Source organism: Crassostrea angulata, chromosome 3 (assembly GCF_025612915.1).
Source record: "Crassostrea angulata isolate pt1a10 chromosome 3, ASM2561291v2, whole genome shotgun sequence".
Taxonomy (NCBI): domain Eukaryota; kingdom Metazoa; phylum Mollusca; class Bivalvia; order Ostreida; family Ostreidae; genus Magallana; species Magallana angulata.
This window is the reverse complement of record NC_069113.1, coordinates 28,056,516-28,075,369: the sequence shown is the minus strand read 5'-3', so window position 1 is coordinate 28,075,369 and position 18,854 is coordinate 28,056,516. Positions and strand designations below refer to the sequence as shown.

Genomic DNA, 18,854 nt, shown 5'->3' with positions numbered 1-18,854 from the left:
CTTTACTGATTACATATAAATGTAGAATGAAGACCTTAAAAATTGTTTTTTTTCTCTAAAATATACAGGTTGTTGCAGACTGTGACATGTTGATAAGAGATGCTTACACAGGTTGGCCTGGGTGCACACACGATGCACGTGTTCTCAGAAATTCCTCTTTGTTTGACATAGCCGAAAATGGACAATGTGTTATGCATGGAAAATTTATTATTGCAGACAGTGCCTATCCATTGAGGAATTGGTTGATGACACCTTTCCGAGATAATGGAAGACTTAATGCACAGCAACGAAGATTTAATCAAAGGCTGTCTGTGGCAAGACAAATTGTTGAACGGGTGTATGGACACTTAAAAGGAAGGTTTCGAAGGCTTCGAGAAATATCTGTTCGAAAGCTGTCTCGTATAGTTTCACTGATTATTTCAGGATGCATTTTGCACAATTTATGTGTTTTGCATCATGATGACGTCGAAGCGTTTATAGACAATGATGACGATAGACATCCTAATGCCTACCCTAACATTTTTGTTGATGGAAGGGATGGAGCATTATTCAGACAGCAGTTAATGAATACAATGCCATTGTAAATACTTTATTTGAAACAGTTTTTGAAATGATTATGGTTTTCTAGCGTATGTTGCACACAAAAATTATATTAAAGATATTAAAAGATTTCAGAAGTGTTGTCAATCTTTTATTCACTTTTTGTGAAAGAACAAATAAAACAAAACAGAAAAATGTCAACAATACAATGTATATTTAAACAAAAACAAAAAACAAAAGAGGCCCAGGACACAATTTGAATTAGGACAAGTCTTTCTAACATGTTTGACTTGTTGAACCTATTTAAATGTATTTTCATTTGAGAAATCAGTTAAGTGCTTATGTCCATAACATCAGTATTTTGAAAAATTGTCATATCTGAATTACATAGTAATCACTACCACTGGAAGAATAAATGAATGGTTTGATGTTCATCAAAATTTTAGTACAGTTCAATTTGCACAAAACCATGAAGTGTTTACTTCAAGTAAAACCTAAAATTGTGTACATTGTGGAGTTAATTATTTGTCCAAAGACTTTTCCAACATTTCGAGCATTCGATCAATGCATCGCATTTTGTCTTCATGTTGTGTTTTCATGGAGTTCATAAGTTCCCTGTTTTGTTCCTGGATATTCTCAATTAATTTGGTGCTTTCGGATATCTTGCGTTTTGTTGATTTTAATTTCGTAGTTTTAGCACGAGTTGTGGATTTGGAACCTGTGTCACTTGATGTAGACTGCTTATCTTCTTCTTCTTCAGGAGCAGCTGATACATCTTCATCCTTGTCCAATTCTGTATTGATTTTAAGTTTATCCCTGGAGCGTCCTGTGTCAAAGGACACAGCTACCTTTGTGGAGGCCTTATTGCCATACACCTCACTGAACTGCTCTAAATACTTCCAGGAATATTTTTTATTGCCGGTTTTGTTATTTTCATCATTTATTTCTTTGTATTTTTTTTTCAATGCCTTCCATTTATTGATCAGTTGTGTTTTGGAAACATGTATGCCATTTTTTTTCATTTCATTTGCTATTTCTCCCCAAAGAACATCATGAGATTTTGTGCCTGAAAATTTGTCCTCCCTCTGAAGCCTTAAATCAATTAAAAATCGTTCTTCACTTTCCTTCCAAACATGCATTGTGTTCTGTAAGTAAAGTAAGTTTTTCAGTGAGTAGAATATGAAACTCATGAAGTGTTAATTTGATATCATTAGATACTCTGATTTCAGAACATGCGAGATCTTCTTCAGATCTAGAGTATGATTGTGACAAAAATGAGGAAAAGCACTTTGTACTCGCGCAAGTAGACATTAATAAAAAGTCAAGATTTTTGTCCGGTATGAGTTTCTCGGAATGATTTTCTACAAAATTCCAATCTACCTGCGAGTCAGAACTGGAGGGTGTAGAATGGCCAGATGATGCAGATTCTGATGACGCTGAGCAAGAAGGGATGGTCTCAAATACACGCGAAGTTGATGCTCCAGAAGAAGTTGATGTATCTAGGGAAGTGGAATTCTTGTGACTAGTTGAAAGTGCCTCCCTAATGGCCCTCTTTGTCTCCGGATCTGTTTAATATGAAAATGATGTTATTGATATGAAATAAAAATTATTTAAACAAAATCCAAATCAAAATATTGTTTGTTTGCCACTGACTCGAGAACTTTAGCCTTGGTAAAATGTTTTATTGATCTTTTATATTGATTTTTTAAATCATCCTATGTCTATTAGTCATAATGACTTAATGTTGCTATAATTATATATTTATGGAATGAAATTAAAATTGTATACATACCACCATCTTCTGAAAGAAAAACGGTAGCCAGACTCTCATCAAGCAGACAGTATTGCCCATCTATCTCAATTTGTACCCTGAAAATGGATAAAAGATTTTGTACCCTGAAAATGGATATAAAAATTACAATGTCAGGCATGTAGCAACAAGGGGGGGGGGGGTTGTCCACTCCCACTTTTTTGTCGCAGCAAAGATTTTTAGGAAGTTGGGGTTTTTTTTTTGTTTGGTTTTTTTTTGCTTGTCAAGATTTTTTGGATGGATCTAACCCCCCCCCCCCCCCCATTTCAAAAACGATGCTACGTGCTACCTGCCGGCATGTACATGTACGAGTACTTCTAAATCGGTAATAGAACTGACATGTTGTTTTTTTGCCCTGTTCTTCATGCATTTTATACAAGAAAATGTTTTCAACATATTCATTAACATTTTTTATTTTTTTATGCGATATCCCTATTCATTATAACTAAATATAAGGTCACGAGACGAACTTACGTTGCCGATCATTCTTGAATACATTATAAAATAGTAAAAATATTTTTTTAAGTTCTATATAACGTATTTAGTATAAAGAGTGCAATGAAAACAAAGACCGAATATTACCTTTTAATACCGGCAAGTAAAAGGTAGGTTAATGTGAAATTCCCATACCATAACGTGCTAGAGAAATCGGCTAGATACAAACTTCTAAAAAATGGTACACTGCTCTAACTTAATTTGAATAACGTAACTTATATACAACTTGCTTCAATTTTATTGGCCAATCAAATTAGAGATAGAAAGTAACAATTCATTCATATAAATCAGATTTTATTTTACAAAACGAGCAATAAAAACCATACAAATTTTCATGAAAAAATGACAAGAGGCCCAGGGACCACATTGCTCACCTGAGCAACAATTGGGTATAGTCCACTAATGCATTTTCCATAGGCGGTAATGTTAACGTTAGGGTTCATAGCTCCGGCCCTAATTTTCGTTCAGCAACGAGGGACCTCTTGAATGAAAGCTCATCAAATTGTCTCTTTCCTGTTAAAATTTCGTGGTTTGAAGTCAGATTCGTGTTCCGGCAAATTGCGTCTGTATTGAAAAACTCTGAAAATGAAAGTAAAAGTAGGGAATTTCTCAGTTTTGGAAAGGGTGTACATCAAACAATTTCAATTCTTTTCTTCAAATGATAATTCAATTTTGACACTTGTTTTTGAAATTGAAAATCCTCTTTTCTGACATGTGTCAAGCATTCTGATTTAAAATGTCCCAATAAATGTATATACACTCTGCAAGTATAGGGACTATTTTGCTTAAAGGCACTACTTTGTTGTCCTACCGATTCTAAAAATAGTTAGAGGGATATACCCAATAGCCTTAACTCTGATCAAATTAACATAACAGATTTTTCTCTATTCCTATATACCACCCCCCCCCCCCCCCCATTTTGTGGCCCCACTTTTCTCTAGGGATAAAATTTCTTTCTGCTTAAAACAATCTTTGAACATTTTTCAAAGGTTCATAATTTGAATACAGTGTGTCCCTAAATATAAAAATAAAACATACTTTTATTTATTTCAATTCCCTTTTGAAACAAGATTACCTATAGTATGGTTGTTTACAAACAAATCCACAACACGTGCTATCTAAAATACTCGACCAAACCAACTGCATTATCGTTTTTATTTCATTAGATACGTTTGTCGCTTACATTTATTTTGGAGACCGTGTCCGATAACAAATAAATTTACATATAAAATTTTATATCTATCGGGCACGGTCTACAATTAAAATGTAAGCGATAAACTAAAATAATATTTAGTGGTTTACACCTTATTGTATTCATGCGCCATTTCTTGATTAAGCATATTTATACTTATGCAATGAGTTGTCAATAACCAGAGAGGCAAAGTTGGGTTTTTTGTACACAATTAAAATCTTCTAATGTGTTTAATACTTTAAGGATCTTATTTCTTATACGCATTTAAAAGGCGGTGCAGAGCATGAATTTTTGGACGATTGCCAATCAAGACGATCGCTAGAAGGCTGCCGAGCATTAGCTCAATGCCTTAAAAACCTTATAAATTTTAAGAACGACTTAGCAAATCCAAATCAAAATGTGTTCAGGATTTTTTGTACACAATTAAGTTGAATAAAAATCTTCTAATGTGTTTAATACTTTAAGGATCTTATTTCTTATGTACGCATTTAAAAGGCGGTGCAGAGCATGAATTTATGGACGATTGCCAATCAAGACGATCGCTAGAAGGCTGCCGAGCATTAGCTCAACGCCTTAAAAACCTTATAAATTTTAAGAACGACTTAGCAAATCCAAATCCAAATGTGTTCAAGTACGACTTAACAATTTTCGAATTATTTTAGGTACGAGTTAGTTTTACTTTGAACATAACACTGTTAAATTTCCAAAAAAAATAATTTTATAAACCTATATATATTTGTAATGCATCGTCAATCTTAAAACGGATTTCAGATTTAAATTAAGCTTCATAAGCTCTTATTTTTGCTATTATGATTAATAGCAAATTAGGGTGATTTCTCCATGCATCGGATACCTTTGGATTTTTCCCTTTGTTCACGCATCAAATATCTTCCAAATATAAATAAAACTTGTTTTAAAAGTTACATGTTTCCCCCTTGCTTAATTATTGGAGAAAAAATTGTGAAATTGTAAAAAATGTAGAAAATAAAGCAAATTATTGAAGTGTTGAACTATTTCACCATGGAACGGACAATATTTACCAAGCATCGGACAGCTATAGCAGTACAGTAGAGATTAAAAATAACAAGATTTTCTGGTTTTAATGCAAAAATACAAAGGTTCGGAAAAATTAATTTATTCAAATGCTAATCAGATTTCTTTTAATGTAAATCCTCAAATCTACATATAGGAATTTAGACTATTGCTTCTGTTTAAAGGAATATTTATCATAAGGGGTTCTTTATTGTGCCAGCTCCTACAGGAATTTCAAGTATAATAAAAAGACTGTGTCCGTAAAACTCGATTTTTAAATGGTCCGAGGAAAATGTTTGTATCAATTATTTTTCAAATTTTTATTTAACTTCACATTAAAAGTATATCACAAGGAATGGGCACATAATCTCCATATTATTAGAAGAAATCATGCAGTGAAAACTGTCCGATGCATGGTTAATTTGTGTCCGATCCATGGTGAAATGAACATGTGGTGCAAAAATGACCTCGACATTAATTGTTCAAATTTCTTGAACTTATTTTAATCAAATTTTGTTTCAAAATTTACTTATTTCTAATTATTTTATGCAGAGAGTGCATTTTCACTAAATCACAATCAAACGCACAACATTCAAATAATGCTTTAGTGTAAAATCTTAGTAAGTAAATTTTCAATAATGGCGTAATTAACGTCATTTTACGATGCCTATATTGCTATTTCCTTGACAATGTGACTGTCAAATTCTTAATAATGATTAAGTTCATTTGTTCTAATTCAGGAATATACGAAACAACACATGAGCGCATGCACATTTATTTGTATATTTATAAACAAAGCTGTCCGATCCAAGGTATATGTGTCCGATGCATGGTTAATTCACCCTATAGCTTAAAAAAGTTATTACAAAAAGACTTTGTTTCCCTCCCGGCTCCTAATTTTGAGAGGTCAGTCCCTTTTTCTTGATATCAAATGAAAGGTCTCGCAAATATAAACATTTTTTGTTCAACAAGTGTTCACGAATTGTTAGCCGTTCTATAGATATCTGAACAACTGTGTTTTAGGGACCGACCCTTCAACCCCTCTTGGGGCCACAAACAAACAAATTTAAGGTATCATATTGTTAACAACATTATTCTGAGCAACTTTTCTTCTACATTGCTTCTCAAAATATTTCTCCTTTTCTAGATATTAATGATTAAAGTTTTGGACTTCTGGCCCCTTGAAACCCCTATTTCATATCATATGACTTAGGTATGTTACTGTATAGATAAACAGCTGTACAATGAACATTTTTGCTTCTTTAATTGATAACAAATAAGTGTTCATTAAAGAGATATTGCCAAAAAAATTTAGAGCCCCTTATTTGAGGAGAAAGGCCCTTTTTCTTGATATCAAATGAAAGCCCGTGAAAATTGAAACAACTTTTGCATTACATGTTTTAACAAAATATTTACAGGTTTAAAAATATTTCAGAAAATGTGCAAAGATTTTGTGAAAAAAAATTGGTGCCAATTTTCGACCTCAGGCGAGCTTCAACGCCTTGCGTAATATCCATACTTTCAAACAATGCGGTACATCTACTGACTTTCATCTACTATCCTTGAAAACTTTCAGAGGAGTTGAGTGGACTTAAAATTTCATTAAATTTAAATATCTTAAAAGCGGAAGTGACGGCATCAACAAATTTAACTAAAAACATTTATCCCCTCCAATGCTCTATAAGTCCTGAATATTTGGTGCAAATCAGGTGAATAGTTTTCGAAAAATAAATATTTTAGCCTAAAAAAATAAAGTTGTTGAAGAAAAAAATCAATCAATCATCCTAAATAAAATGTGTTTTCAGCAAGTTAATTAGCTTAAAGCAATGGCTGTTGTTTTGCTTTTATGATGACACTTTGTTATAGTCGACCTGATGAAGTATAATACTTTGTCAAGCCGTAAGTGAATATTTACATCTATCTGAAAAATTCAAACATGTCTATGTCTTTGATCTGGGTATAGTCCACTAATGCATTTTCCATAGGCGGTAATGTTAATGTTCAGGTTCATAGCTCCAGCCCTAATTTTCGTTCAGTGAAAAGGAACGGAACCTCTTGAATGATGTTTCTCTACTGTTAAAATTGGTGTGAAGTCAGATTCGTTTTACGGCAAATGCGTCTGTATTGAAAAACTCTGAAAATGAAAGTAAATGTAGGGAATTTCACAGTTTTGGAAAGGGTGTACATCAAACAATTTCAATTCTTTCCTTCAAATGAAAATTCAATATTGACACTTGCTTTTAAAATTGTAAATCATCTTTTCTGACATGTGTTAAGCAGTCTGATTTAAAATGTCCCAATAAATGTATATTCACTCTGCAAGTATAAGAACTATTTTGCTTAAAGGCAGTACATTGTTGTCCTACTGATTCTAAAAATAGTTGAAGGGATTTACCCAATATAAAACAGTCACTGTGGTTATTTACAATCTAAGCCTATATATTCACTCTAGACACTATATAGAACCAGGATTCCAAATTTTAATCGCACAAAAAAAGAATTGTTTTCAAATACCATGAAAAAGGTAAAATAGAAAAGTATAGGAATTTCCCTATCCATCAATGGATCCTATGACACCATAATGATGTCATAGTGATGAGTTGTTTTTAATTGTACATATAAAAAATTGAATTATCATGGAGTTGGCCCCTCACTTTTTTTGGCAGTATGTAAACAATAAAGGAAAGAAGGAGTGAAATTAAAGAGTTTTGGATATGTTACGCCAGGCCCCCCCCCCCCCCCCCCCCCCCCCCGGATTAGGATTTTTGAAGATTTTGGGAAAATCCAAATTTGCCTTTTTTTTTTTTGCTTGTCAAGAATTTTTGGATGAGTCTGCCCCCCCCCCCCCACTTTCAAAAACGATGCTACGTGCCTGCCCATTAATGATATGTCATGGGGAAAAGAAACTTGCTAATAAGGTCTTTTTTACTCTTGTATATGGTTACTATGGTAACAAATTCAACCAAATTATAGAAAAACATATCCAATGGAAAAGAGTCTACAATTAACTAGTTCAAAATCTAGAAGAACAAAAAATACCCACTAAGTCTGTGTAAATGTATAATCAATATAAAGTTTCCCTATATTTAATATTCTTAATCATCTGCATGTCAAAGACTGAGTATATAGTTTTTGCAGGTTCCTTCTCTTAAACTTGAACAAGTGTAATTAAACATCATTATTAAGAAAATAATTTTACTTACATCAAGTGTGTCTCACTGTTGTGGGTCTTTGATGAAGTTCCGTTTCAATTTACATGGTATCTAAAATGAAAGGTTTTGAATTTAATTCTACATGTATCAAAAACACTATCCCCAACATTTGCAATTTCATGTCAAAAGCAGCCATACGTTTAACGAGGCCGGGTCTAATTTGTTCTGCCCTAGATTTTTTAATGAAATTTTTTACATGAACCTCTACTGATATAATTATTATTTTAAGATAAAAAGATACTACATTTACCACACTGTTTGTTTAAGGGGCCATCTCAAAGTTTGTTAATTTTTAACATAGGACCCTATGGGATTTTGCTTGAAATGTATCAGTTTAGCACGTAGTTTTTTACATTTTTAGCCGGGCTCTGCTGAAAGCAGAGTCCTGGCTATAGGCAGGCAAATCGCCAATGTTACTATAAATAGCACAAGTAAACAAAAAACCAAACAGCGTCAAGGTAAAGCTTCCGCTATACCAAATAGTTACACGAAGAGCCACATTTTGTCAAAAGTGTTGGCATTTTGTTTCTTTTTTTTAAATTTCGAATGAATTATCTATCTTTTTAAGTTTTCTTATTAATAACGTGTTTTTAAAACATTACTATGCATTTTGGATACATACAATGCGCATGAATTTCCATGAACTACTTTGCTGCGCGATGAAGAAATGGGGATTGAATATATAATGCTTGTTGCAAAATTCAAGGCAGCAACTGTTGAACTTTTTAACTTCTACTAGACAGACATAGTTTTTGTTTATAGCCGCTTACAAACTTTGGTCGCTCTCTGATGCTTTGCCGACTTTAAAAGCATGAGAGAGAGAGAGAGAGAGAGAGAGAGAGAGAGAGAGAGAGAGAGAGAGAGAGAGCGCAGCACAGTTAAGGCTGTCAATAAACTCCGTTCAGACAAAAAGTACGGGAAATGTGCATTATGACATCACAGTATTTTACAAACCTCGAAAGTACTTATTAATCTATTTATTAGTAAAATTAACTTATACTAATCTTTTAATTAAAAACAACAAATGCTATTACTTACAATTTTGATGTCCGTTATATCGTACACACTGAAAAATAAGCGAGATGTCGTTCTCGCTGTACTACAAAATATGACGTCATATGCTTCAAAATGACGCATTAAGTTAAATCATTGAAGGCTATCGTGCAGTTTTATAGCGAAGAAAAATAAATGTCATACATTAACGGAAAAGTATAAATGAATATTTTGTTTAAAATTATTATTAGTAGAATGCTACCTATATAGTCTTATTTTCATTTTGTTAAAAGTATGCATCGTATAAAGAAGACACCTCGGTTTTGTATAAAATATCGTATATCTAAAATCTGAGTACCTAAATAAATCACTTAATTGCAAGGGCATACACTTACCTGATCCCAACAAACTTTTACATGTGAATTTGAAATATGCTATGTAACTTAAAAACTTCTACGATCCTTGTAAAATCTTACAAATTAATTATTTTGTAATGAAATTAACCCTGTGACCTTCAAAAGTATTCAACATATGCATTATAAATTACGGTTTCTACTAAAAAATATTCTTATCTTAAAAAGTTCGCACCGTTTTTCAAAATCTACTATATAACATCAAGTTATTTCATAATTCAGTTGTGAATTTTGACATGATTATGCCCTTGCAATATTGAATTTTTTAAATGACCTCAAAACCACAAATACATCTGCTTGTACCATGCGACTGCCATATCACGTGACCACTATGAACATAAAATATTGTACTGTTATATATATATTTTAGAAATATATTGCATTTGAGTGACTGTTATTGATTTTAAAAAGGACATGCCAGTTTAACTAAAGTATACGTGTTTTCATCACAAAAAATTTGCCCATATTTTTATTGACCGCCTTAACTGTACTGCGAGAGAGAGAGAGAGAGAGAGAGAGAGAGAGAGAGAGAGAGAGAGAGATTTTCAGTCTTTACTACACAATATGCATAAAGACACACCAAAAGAGCCCGGCTTTCAGTACTTCAGTACTTTGATTTTAAAACTTCTGCCCTAGGGATTTCTTTTTATGTTCTACATATAAAATAAAAGTTATTGCTAAAAGGCATCAAATGGTTACATAAAAAAACCTTTTACCTCCTGGTTTGTTCCAGGGGTCTTATCAAAGTTGTTTTTTGTATGCCAAATTTCCCAGTTTGTCAGATATTAATGGCTATTTTTTATTTGACAGAGAAGGAAATGTCTTTAATCTTTAGAGTATTATTAAAACATTCCGACATATTGAAGTAATGAAAAATATATAACATCACATATTAAGGGTCATTAATATAAAATACATGGTTACTGTCTTGAAATATATAATTAAGCTATATATAGGCGGGTTAAGAAAACGTGACAAAGGGCTAGGCTTTCTGAACCCTCTTCACATTTTCGACCCGAGCCCAAATATAACTTATACTTCGAGACATTTATGTTTATTCCACGATATAATATCAATTTTTTCCGCATCAAACGAGCTATTTTCAACAAATTTCGCTGAATATCTGCAGTTGAAACTATCACGCCATGGCGTCAACAAAGCTAAAAGATGACGTCACAATACAAATAAAACGCTGTGCGAAAGTGTGCGTACTCGTTTTGTACTCGGCCTCGTTAAAACTCAGATAGAGAGAGAGAGGGGGAGACAGACAGACAACAAATAATTATATCATGCACAACACATTTGTATAACCTAAAGACCAACACCTCCCCTTTTTCAAACATTCAATATAAACCCTACCCAAAACAAAATATTCTATTGTTTCAACATATGAATAGAGAAATACATGTAAATATCTACGAAAAATGATTACAGATAATTTCATCCAATTTTGATTATGATAAACAAAGATAGATTTTATGGATTAAATACTACGCAGCATGGTAGGCCTTTACATGTTTAAATGTGCAAAGGTACAACATTGCACGACAGACTTATTTACACAATTTAATGCAAATCTATCATCATTGTAAATATTGCATGTCCTTATGTGCAGTCTTCCTTTGCTCCACTTTGAAAGAAGCCAGACTGACCCCATATAAAATGTTCTGGATTAAGAATGCATACTTGTCTCCATACTTTATTAGTAAAAAGCTACAAAAGACAAATGAATTGTTGTTACAATACACATACATTTACAAACATAATAACTATGACAATAATGCGACTCCATACATTTCCGTATACAAATGTATTATTGACTAGAACTGCTTTCCATAGATTTAAGTTTCATCAGCAACCACGTGTTTTGCAAAACCTTCCAAAATTACAACATTTACATTTACTTATACATCGTAAATCTGCCAAGAACTTATACTGTATGATAAAATACAGACTTATATTGTATGCTTATACAATGAAACAATTGCATGCTATGCAAAATATGAATCTGCGCACTATGCAGAAAGTAGGTCATGTCGGCCGATAGACATTGGAGAGAAATACTCAACTATCATGAAAATGCAAGCTTATGCATACTAGAATTTCACTCAAAACTCTGGAAAGATACATATACAATGCGATAAACATTCACTTACACTATGGCACTGCACACTTCACACAAAACGACATAATGCTCTGTAGCAAAACAGCTCGGCTCCAGCCGACATGTGAAACTCAAAAATGTTTACTCAGTAAGTCGTACATAGAATGTTTCTTAAACATCACACTCCCCGCCTAATATCCCAAGGATATTACAATTATACAAAATTATAAATCATATACACAAAAATCTAAACAGTATGTGAGCAAACCAAAGCACACTAATAAACTGAACAAGTTAGTCAATCAGTAGCACCAATTCCGTTATTGGTCGAATGTAGGTTGTGTCCTTGCCGTCTTTGATCACCCGAACTTCAACTGTTCTCACTTTCTGACCGTTGCCACTTTCGAAAGTCTTCACAATCAAACCCATCGGCCACTGTCCACGGTGCAACTCCTTGTCACGTAATAGGACCACGTCACCTTCCTTCACGTCAGGACGTTCCTCACACCATTTCCTTCTTGCTTGGAGATTCTGTAAGTATCCATCCTTCCAACGCTTCCAAAAGGTATCGGAAAGGTGTTGTACATGTTTCCACTGAGCTTTGTAGATTTCCTTTATGTCGCCACAAATCTGTGGAGGAATGTCTGTGAAACCTTTCTGGGTAAGTAGCATTGACGGACTGATGACATAAGGACTGTCAGGATCACATGACAGTGAACAAATAGGACGGGAGTTCACGATTGCACACACTTCACACATGAATGTGCACAAGACTTCATGGGACAACTGTTTCGCATTTGGGTTCAACAACATGGCGTCTAGTATCTTGCGAGAGATCCCAATCATCCTCTCCCATGATCCTCCTCTGTGTGATGCATGGGGTGGATTAAATGTCCATGTTATCCTGTTGTTGCGAAGGTAATCTTTAATAGGTCGTTTCTCTGTATAAACGGCATCCGCTTGAATCGCGTCCAGGGCGCCTAAGAAGTTGGTCCCTCGGTCCGAACGCATCTCCTTCACTGGGCCACGTAGAGACACAAAACGTCGCAGTGCATTTATGAATGATGAAGAGCTCATCTCTTCTATGACTTCTATGTGAATGGCCCTTGAAGTCAAACATGTAAAAAGTACCGCCCATCTTTTGTTGTGAGATAATCCTCCTCTGGTCTTGCGCGCGGCTACAGTCCACGGGCCAAACACGTCGACACCTACTGCTGAGAAAGGAGGACCAGGCGTCAGTCTGTCTGCAGGTAAGTCACTCATGCGCTGGTGTTCCAGTTTTCCTCGGAGTTTCCTGCAGGTAACGCACTTGTGTATAACTGAGTTCACAAGTGTCTTACAGCCAGTGATCCAGAACCCACCGGACCTCACTGCACCTTCTGAGATAAGTCTTCCTTGGTGATAAACTTTGCTGTGGAAATGGGACACAAGAATTCTTGCAACATGAGATTTTCCAGGGATGATTATTGGGTTCTTCTCATCAACAGGAAGGTTAGATTGGTTGAGACGTCCGCCAACACGTACCATGCCCCGTTTGTCCATAAATGGGTTCAAAGTCACAATGCAGCTTGAATGGGGTACAGGTTTACCGTCTTTCAAAGATCTGATCTCTTCCTTATAAAAGAAAGCTTGTACTTCCTGCAGGATGAAATGCTCAGCCTCTTGCATGACCTCAACATCGAATGCTGCTGAATCTGCAGCTCCTCTTTTCAATCGGCAAATCTTCTTCAGATTATAAACAGCACGCACCAAACTTTTCCAAGTTGAAAAGTTTTCAAATCTTGCCACAAATGGTGTGTTTATTTCCGTTTTCTTTACTCTTACTTCTGGGCGTACATTATGGTCTTCTTCAGGAGAGACCAAAGGAAAGGTAAGAACTTCTTCTTTACTATGAGGAGATCTGAGTAAAAGTGGTCCTCTAAGCCAGTCACTCTCTGCTAGCTCTTCTACCGATGTCAAACATCTAGTCCCTATGTCTGCTGGATTCTGCGCAGTTGGTACAAATTTCCACTGTAAAGGCTTAGAGCGTCTGTGGATGACAGCCACTCGGTTCGAGACATAGTTATAAAATCTGCGAGTTTGGTTGTTCAGGTAACCTAGTACTACCTTACTATCTGTGTAGTACGTCGCTGCATCTGGGTCAATATCCAAGTGTTTGAACACTGTCTGAGCCAACTCTGTGCCCAAGACTGCTGCACAAAGTTCAAGACGCGGGATAGTTGTAGTCTGAAGTGGGGCTATCTTAGATTTCCCAATGACGAATCCAACGTGGACATCACCAGAGTTGCTGATTGTACGCAGGTACACCACTGCTGAGATCGCTTTCTCAGAAGCGTCCGAGAATATATGTATTTCCCTCATGTGAGTACGGCTTAAGGAAAGCTGCGTAAACATTCTTGGAATGTGCAAGTCTTCTAGAGAGCTGAGGGAGTCCTTCCATCTTGTCCACTCTTCCTCTCGGTCACTAGGTAAAGGATCATCCCAACTACTGTTGCACTCACCCACTTCTCTATACAGAATTCTGCCATGTATCACTATGGGTGCAATAAAACCCAAAGGGTCGAACAAGCTGTTGACAACAGAAAGAAGTCCTCTCTTTGTGAAGGGTTTCTCTAGAATGCGTGTGCTGTATGTGAAGCTGTCCGAATTAATGTCCCATGACAGGCCTAGACTGTGCTGGACAGGCAAATCATCAGATCCAATGTCCAGTGACATTAAGTTCTTTTCCAAGTCCTCAGATGGAAAAGCTTCCATGACTTCCACATCGTTTGACACAATTTTATGGAGTCTGATTCTTGCATTGTTCAACGCAACCTGAGTCTTCTTTAGCAATCTAATGGCTTCTGCACTAGAGGGCAAGGAGATAAGACCATCATCCACATAAAAGTTCTTCATCACGTAATTCCTTACATCACTATCTTCGTTCTCTACTGTTTTCCGTAGACCATAAGTGGCCACTGCCGGTGAAGGTGTGTTCCCAAACACGTGAACCTTCATTCGGTACTCAATAAGTTCTTCATCCGAGTCGTTATTCTTGTACCAGAGGAACCTCAAAAAGTCTCTGTCCTCTTCACTAACAAGGAATGAGTAAAACATCTGCTGGATGTCCGCCATGATGGCTACTTTGTCCATACGGAAACGTAACAGTATACCAAGCAAGTCATTCGTTAGATTAGGTCCTGACAGTAAGACACTATTGAGAGAGAGACCTTCATAACTCACTGATGAGTCGAAAACTCCACGTATTTTGTCTGGTTTTCGTGGATGATACACTCCAAAAAGAGGTAAAAACCAGCACTCTTTTCCTGGAGGAACAGGTGGTGCAATCTCTAAAGCGTCACTTTCCGTGATTGATTTCATAAACGTGATCATGTGCTCCCTCTTTATAGGGTTCCGCTTCAAATCCCTGTCTAGCATCAGCGCACGCTTTAACGCTTGACTTCTGTTGTTCCCTAACTGCGGTCTACGAAGCTTAAAAGGGAGTGGAGCTTTCCATCTTCCGTCTTCATCTTTCACAAACTCATTGTCCATAATCCTGAGGAATTGGCGATCTTCAACAGAGATCCCAACTTCGTCATCATCCCTGTTCCGCTCGAAAATGTGGAACCCAACATCGTCTCGACAGGATGCGATGTCCTCCTTTAGATGGAAACTGTTAGGACAGGGTTGAAAAATCGACTGACGTTCACAGGTAACTATGTTAGTCTTGAGCACATTGATAGTCGATGGTTTATGCGACTTGTTGATACATACATCTCCAATGACGACCCAACCTAGTTTCAGCTGCAACGCAAAGGGTGAGTTCTTAGGTCCAAGTCTCTGAGACAGCACATAATGGGCCTCCAGTAGGTCACGTCCTATGAGTAGTAGAATTTCCGCTTGTGGATTCATAGGAGCTAAAGGTAGGTCTTGAAGATGTGGGTGATGTTTCACTACATCAAGGGTCGGTATTTCATGTTTCTCATTGGGAATTTCATTACATTCTGTAATGGTAGGCAGTTCCATCACAACAGAACCATCAGTCGTTGCTACCATCAGACCTGATATCCTACGACCATTCGTCTGTATGCGGCCCGCACATGAGGTAAGTGTAAAGAAATGTGTCTGTGAGTGAGGCACATTCATAAAGTCAAACAGTTCTGATCTTGCGAGTGTTGTGTTGCTCTGGTCATCAATCAGAGCATAGATGCGTAAACGTTGTGAAGGGGTTCCTTTCGGATATACGTCCACAAGTACAGCCTTTGCACACGAACGTCCAGTAAACTGTTCACCACACACCGCCGTGCACTTAGAGAGGATGTTTGCTCCCTCCCCGCCATTCTGTCTCTGGCTTTCAGGTGGATGAAGAGCTGTAGGGTGCTGTGAACTTTCACATTCCTCGCATCTTATATCTGTGCGGCAGGTCTTGAACGTATGCGTGTCTGATCCGCAACATCTGTAACACAAGTTATGTTCTCTGAGGAATAATTTCCGGTCACGAACGGATTTCTTCCTGAAAGCCCTGCACTCATTCAAGGTATGCTCAGCATCGTGGATAGGGCATCTCTTCCCTGTGGTCTTAAAGTCTGTTCCTGAGTCTTTAAAATCAGTCTTCTTGACATTCACTGATTTTGCAGGTTTGAAGTTCTGCTGGTTGTATCTTGGTGTCTCTTTGACAAAAGCCTGAGTCACTTGTAAGCCAGGGTCATTCATCATGGTTGACATTTCCTTCACAAATTCACAGAATATAGTAAATGGAGGGTAAGTAACTCCATGAGTCTGTTTGTACTTCGAGGCTTTAGAAGTCCACTTATTCTGCAAACCAGATGTTAACTTCTGAACAATGGGAAGCACTCCTACTGATGAGTCAAAATAACTGAATTGTTGATTGTATTTTGGATTTTCCTTTAACGCCAGTGTTTCGCTCAAAATATCTGAAAGTTCATACAACCGTCTTGGTTCGTTCGCACTGAGTCGGTGGAAATTCGCAAGCTTGGTCTTAATTGCTGTTTCGATCAGTTCAGGTGAGCCGTATCTTTCCTCCAGTCTAGTCCATAAGGTCTCACAGCCTTGTGTAGGATTTCCTATTGATGCTGCTCGGATGCTTTTAGCGTGTTCCTTGGAGCTAGGGCCCAACCATCTGATGAGGAGATCGAGTTCTTCTGAGGGCGAAACTGATGCCTCCTGAATAACTGACTTAAAACTGGTCTTCCAGGGTACAAAGTTCTCAGGTTTATCGTCAAAATTGACCAGCTTATTGATCATGAGTTCTTTCTTAAGTAGAAAGCTTGAAATATCAAACACTGTGTTCTTGGATGATTCCAATCCCTTGGGAACAGGTGTAGATATTCTCGGAACTGGGTTGACTGACTCGCTGTTAAGTTTCTCTGTTGCTTTATGGGATTCCTCGTTCAACATTTCTGTCAGAGGTTCCTTTAAGGTTGTCTCTACTGGCTGTAGACTAATCCCTTCGACAAAGTTTCTTGCCCGTTCAATCGGATCCTCGACTTCTACGACAGGTTCGGCCACTGATTCGGAGGAAACAGAAATGTAGTCCGGTTCCATGCTCTCAAGAGCACGTAGCTTCGCTTCTGCCACAGCAGCATCTCTTTCGGCGTCAAGGACTTCCAGGTCCACTTGAATAGATGCCTGCTCTTTACGTAGTTTGGCTTCCTTCCGTGCGTACTGCAGTTTAGCCTTGGTCTCCTCCGCTTCAAGACGCTGCTGCGCCAAGGAGATGGAAGAGGCAGCAGATCGATGAGACCCAGCGCTTCTCCTTGATCGAATAGACTTTCTGTCTTCATGTTCCGCAGGCTTTGGGGAATCCCGAGGCTCCGCCTTTACCTGTATAGGCTTCGGAGTCTTCACTTGGACAGGATTGGGGCTCCTCATTGTCACAGGCTTGGGACTCATCACAAAGGACAACATTTCTGAGTCTAGCCCGCGCACAAACTCACTAACTTTGTCCATGAGTAAGTCTGTCACTACGTTCTGTGATGCTTTCTCTCTCTCACTCTCCTTTGTATTAGAGCGTTCCAGAAAGGCCAACAATTCTTCCTGAACTCCGCAGTACTCTTTAGCGAGGTTGATCAGTCTATCTCGTTGCAGATGGTAAGATTCCTTAGAGTCTGTAGCCATTTCTTTCATCTCTGCTTCTAACTTCCTACGCACAGTTCTCAGTTTTGTCCAAAATTTTGAAACAGACTGTTCGAAGAGAGCTCTTCCTGTCTCTGTCAAAACGATCTTCCTTCTGGGACGACCACTTGTGTCCTCTTCTGTTGGATTCATGGTTGCCATGTGTGCTTGTAGAGCCAGTCTTTTTACTGTTCTGGATTAAGAATGCATACTTGTCTCCATACTTTATTAGTAAAAAGCTACAAAAGACAAATGAATTGTTGTTACAATACACATACATTTACAAACATAATAACTATGACAATAATGCGACTCCATACATTTCCGTATACAAATGTATTATTGACTAGAACTGCTTTCCATAGATTTAAGTTTCATCAGCAACCACGTGTTTTGCAAAACCTTCCAAAATTACAACATTTACATTTACTTATACATCGTAAATCTGCCAAGAACTTATACTGTATGATAAAATACAGACTTATATTGTATGCTTATACAATGAAACAATTGCATGCTATGCTAAATATGAATCTGCGCACTATGCAGAAAGTAGGTCATGTCGGCCGATAGACATTGGAGAGAAATACTCAACTATCATGAAAATGCAAGCTTATGCATACTAGAATTTCACTCAAAACTCTGGAAAGATACATATACAATGCGATAAACATTCACTTACACTATGGCACTGCACACTTCACACAAAACGACATAATGCTCTGTAGCAAAACAGCTCGGCTCCAGCCGACATGTGAAACTCAAAAATGTTTACTCAGTAAGTCGTACATAGAATGTTTCTTAAACATCACATAAAACATGAATTAATTTTTTTACTCATTCTTTCAATATTCATAGCTACTATCATCACTCAAAATGTGTAATCCTCAAAAATTAGAAGAACACCCCAATCTTGTTTTAGTTTATTTTTTGCATGTATTTATGTTGG

At 36.8% G+C, this 18,854-nt stretch overlaps 2 protein-coding genes across 3 annotated transcripts in view; one reads left to right on the top strand and one right to left on the bottom strand.

Annotated features, from left to right (window-relative positions):
* Positions 1-682, top strand: part of LOC128176826 (uncharacterized) — an 87,121-nt gene extending 86,439 nt beyond the window's left edge. The window contains exon 3 of the mRNA XM_052843375.1: positions 69-682. Within this exon, the coding sequence (XP_052699335.1) occupies positions 69-584 (516 nt within the window). The 3' untranslated portion in view covers positions 585-682. The remainder of the gene's footprint in view (positions 1-68) is intronic.
* Positions 677-18,725, bottom strand: LOC128178203 (uncharacterized). Of its 2 annotated transcripts, none has more exons than XM_052845257.1 (7): positions 11,844-18,725; positions 8,273-8,332; positions 6,985-7,203; positions 3,220-3,424; positions 2,333-2,409; positions 1,921-2,105; positions 677-1,685 (listed from the first exon to the last, which is right to left on the bottom strand). In XM_052845257.1, the coding sequence occupies exon 1, from the start codon at positions 18,065-18,067 to the stop codon at positions 12,086-12,088; it is 5,982 nt and encodes a 1,993-aa protein (XP_052701217.1). In that variant the 5' UTR covers positions 18,068-18,725; the 3' UTR covers positions 677-1,685; positions 1,921-2,105; positions 2,333-2,409; positions 3,220-3,424; positions 6,985-7,203; positions 8,273-8,332; positions 11,844-12,085. The 2 variants fall into 2 exon arrangements, with proteins under 2 accessions (XP_052701217.1, XP_052701216.1); XM_052845256.1 differs by lacking the exon at positions 3,220-3,424 and having other exon boundaries at positions 11,844-18,144; positions 18,588-18,676.
* Between the last annotated feature and the right edge of the window lie 129 nt (positions 18,726-18,854).

Excerpts from the sequence above, each read along its gene's own strand:
- LOC128178203 (XM_052845257.1), bottom strand. The coding sequence starts at position 18,067 with ATGGCAACCATGAATCCAACAGAAGAGGACACAAGTGGTCGTCCCAGA.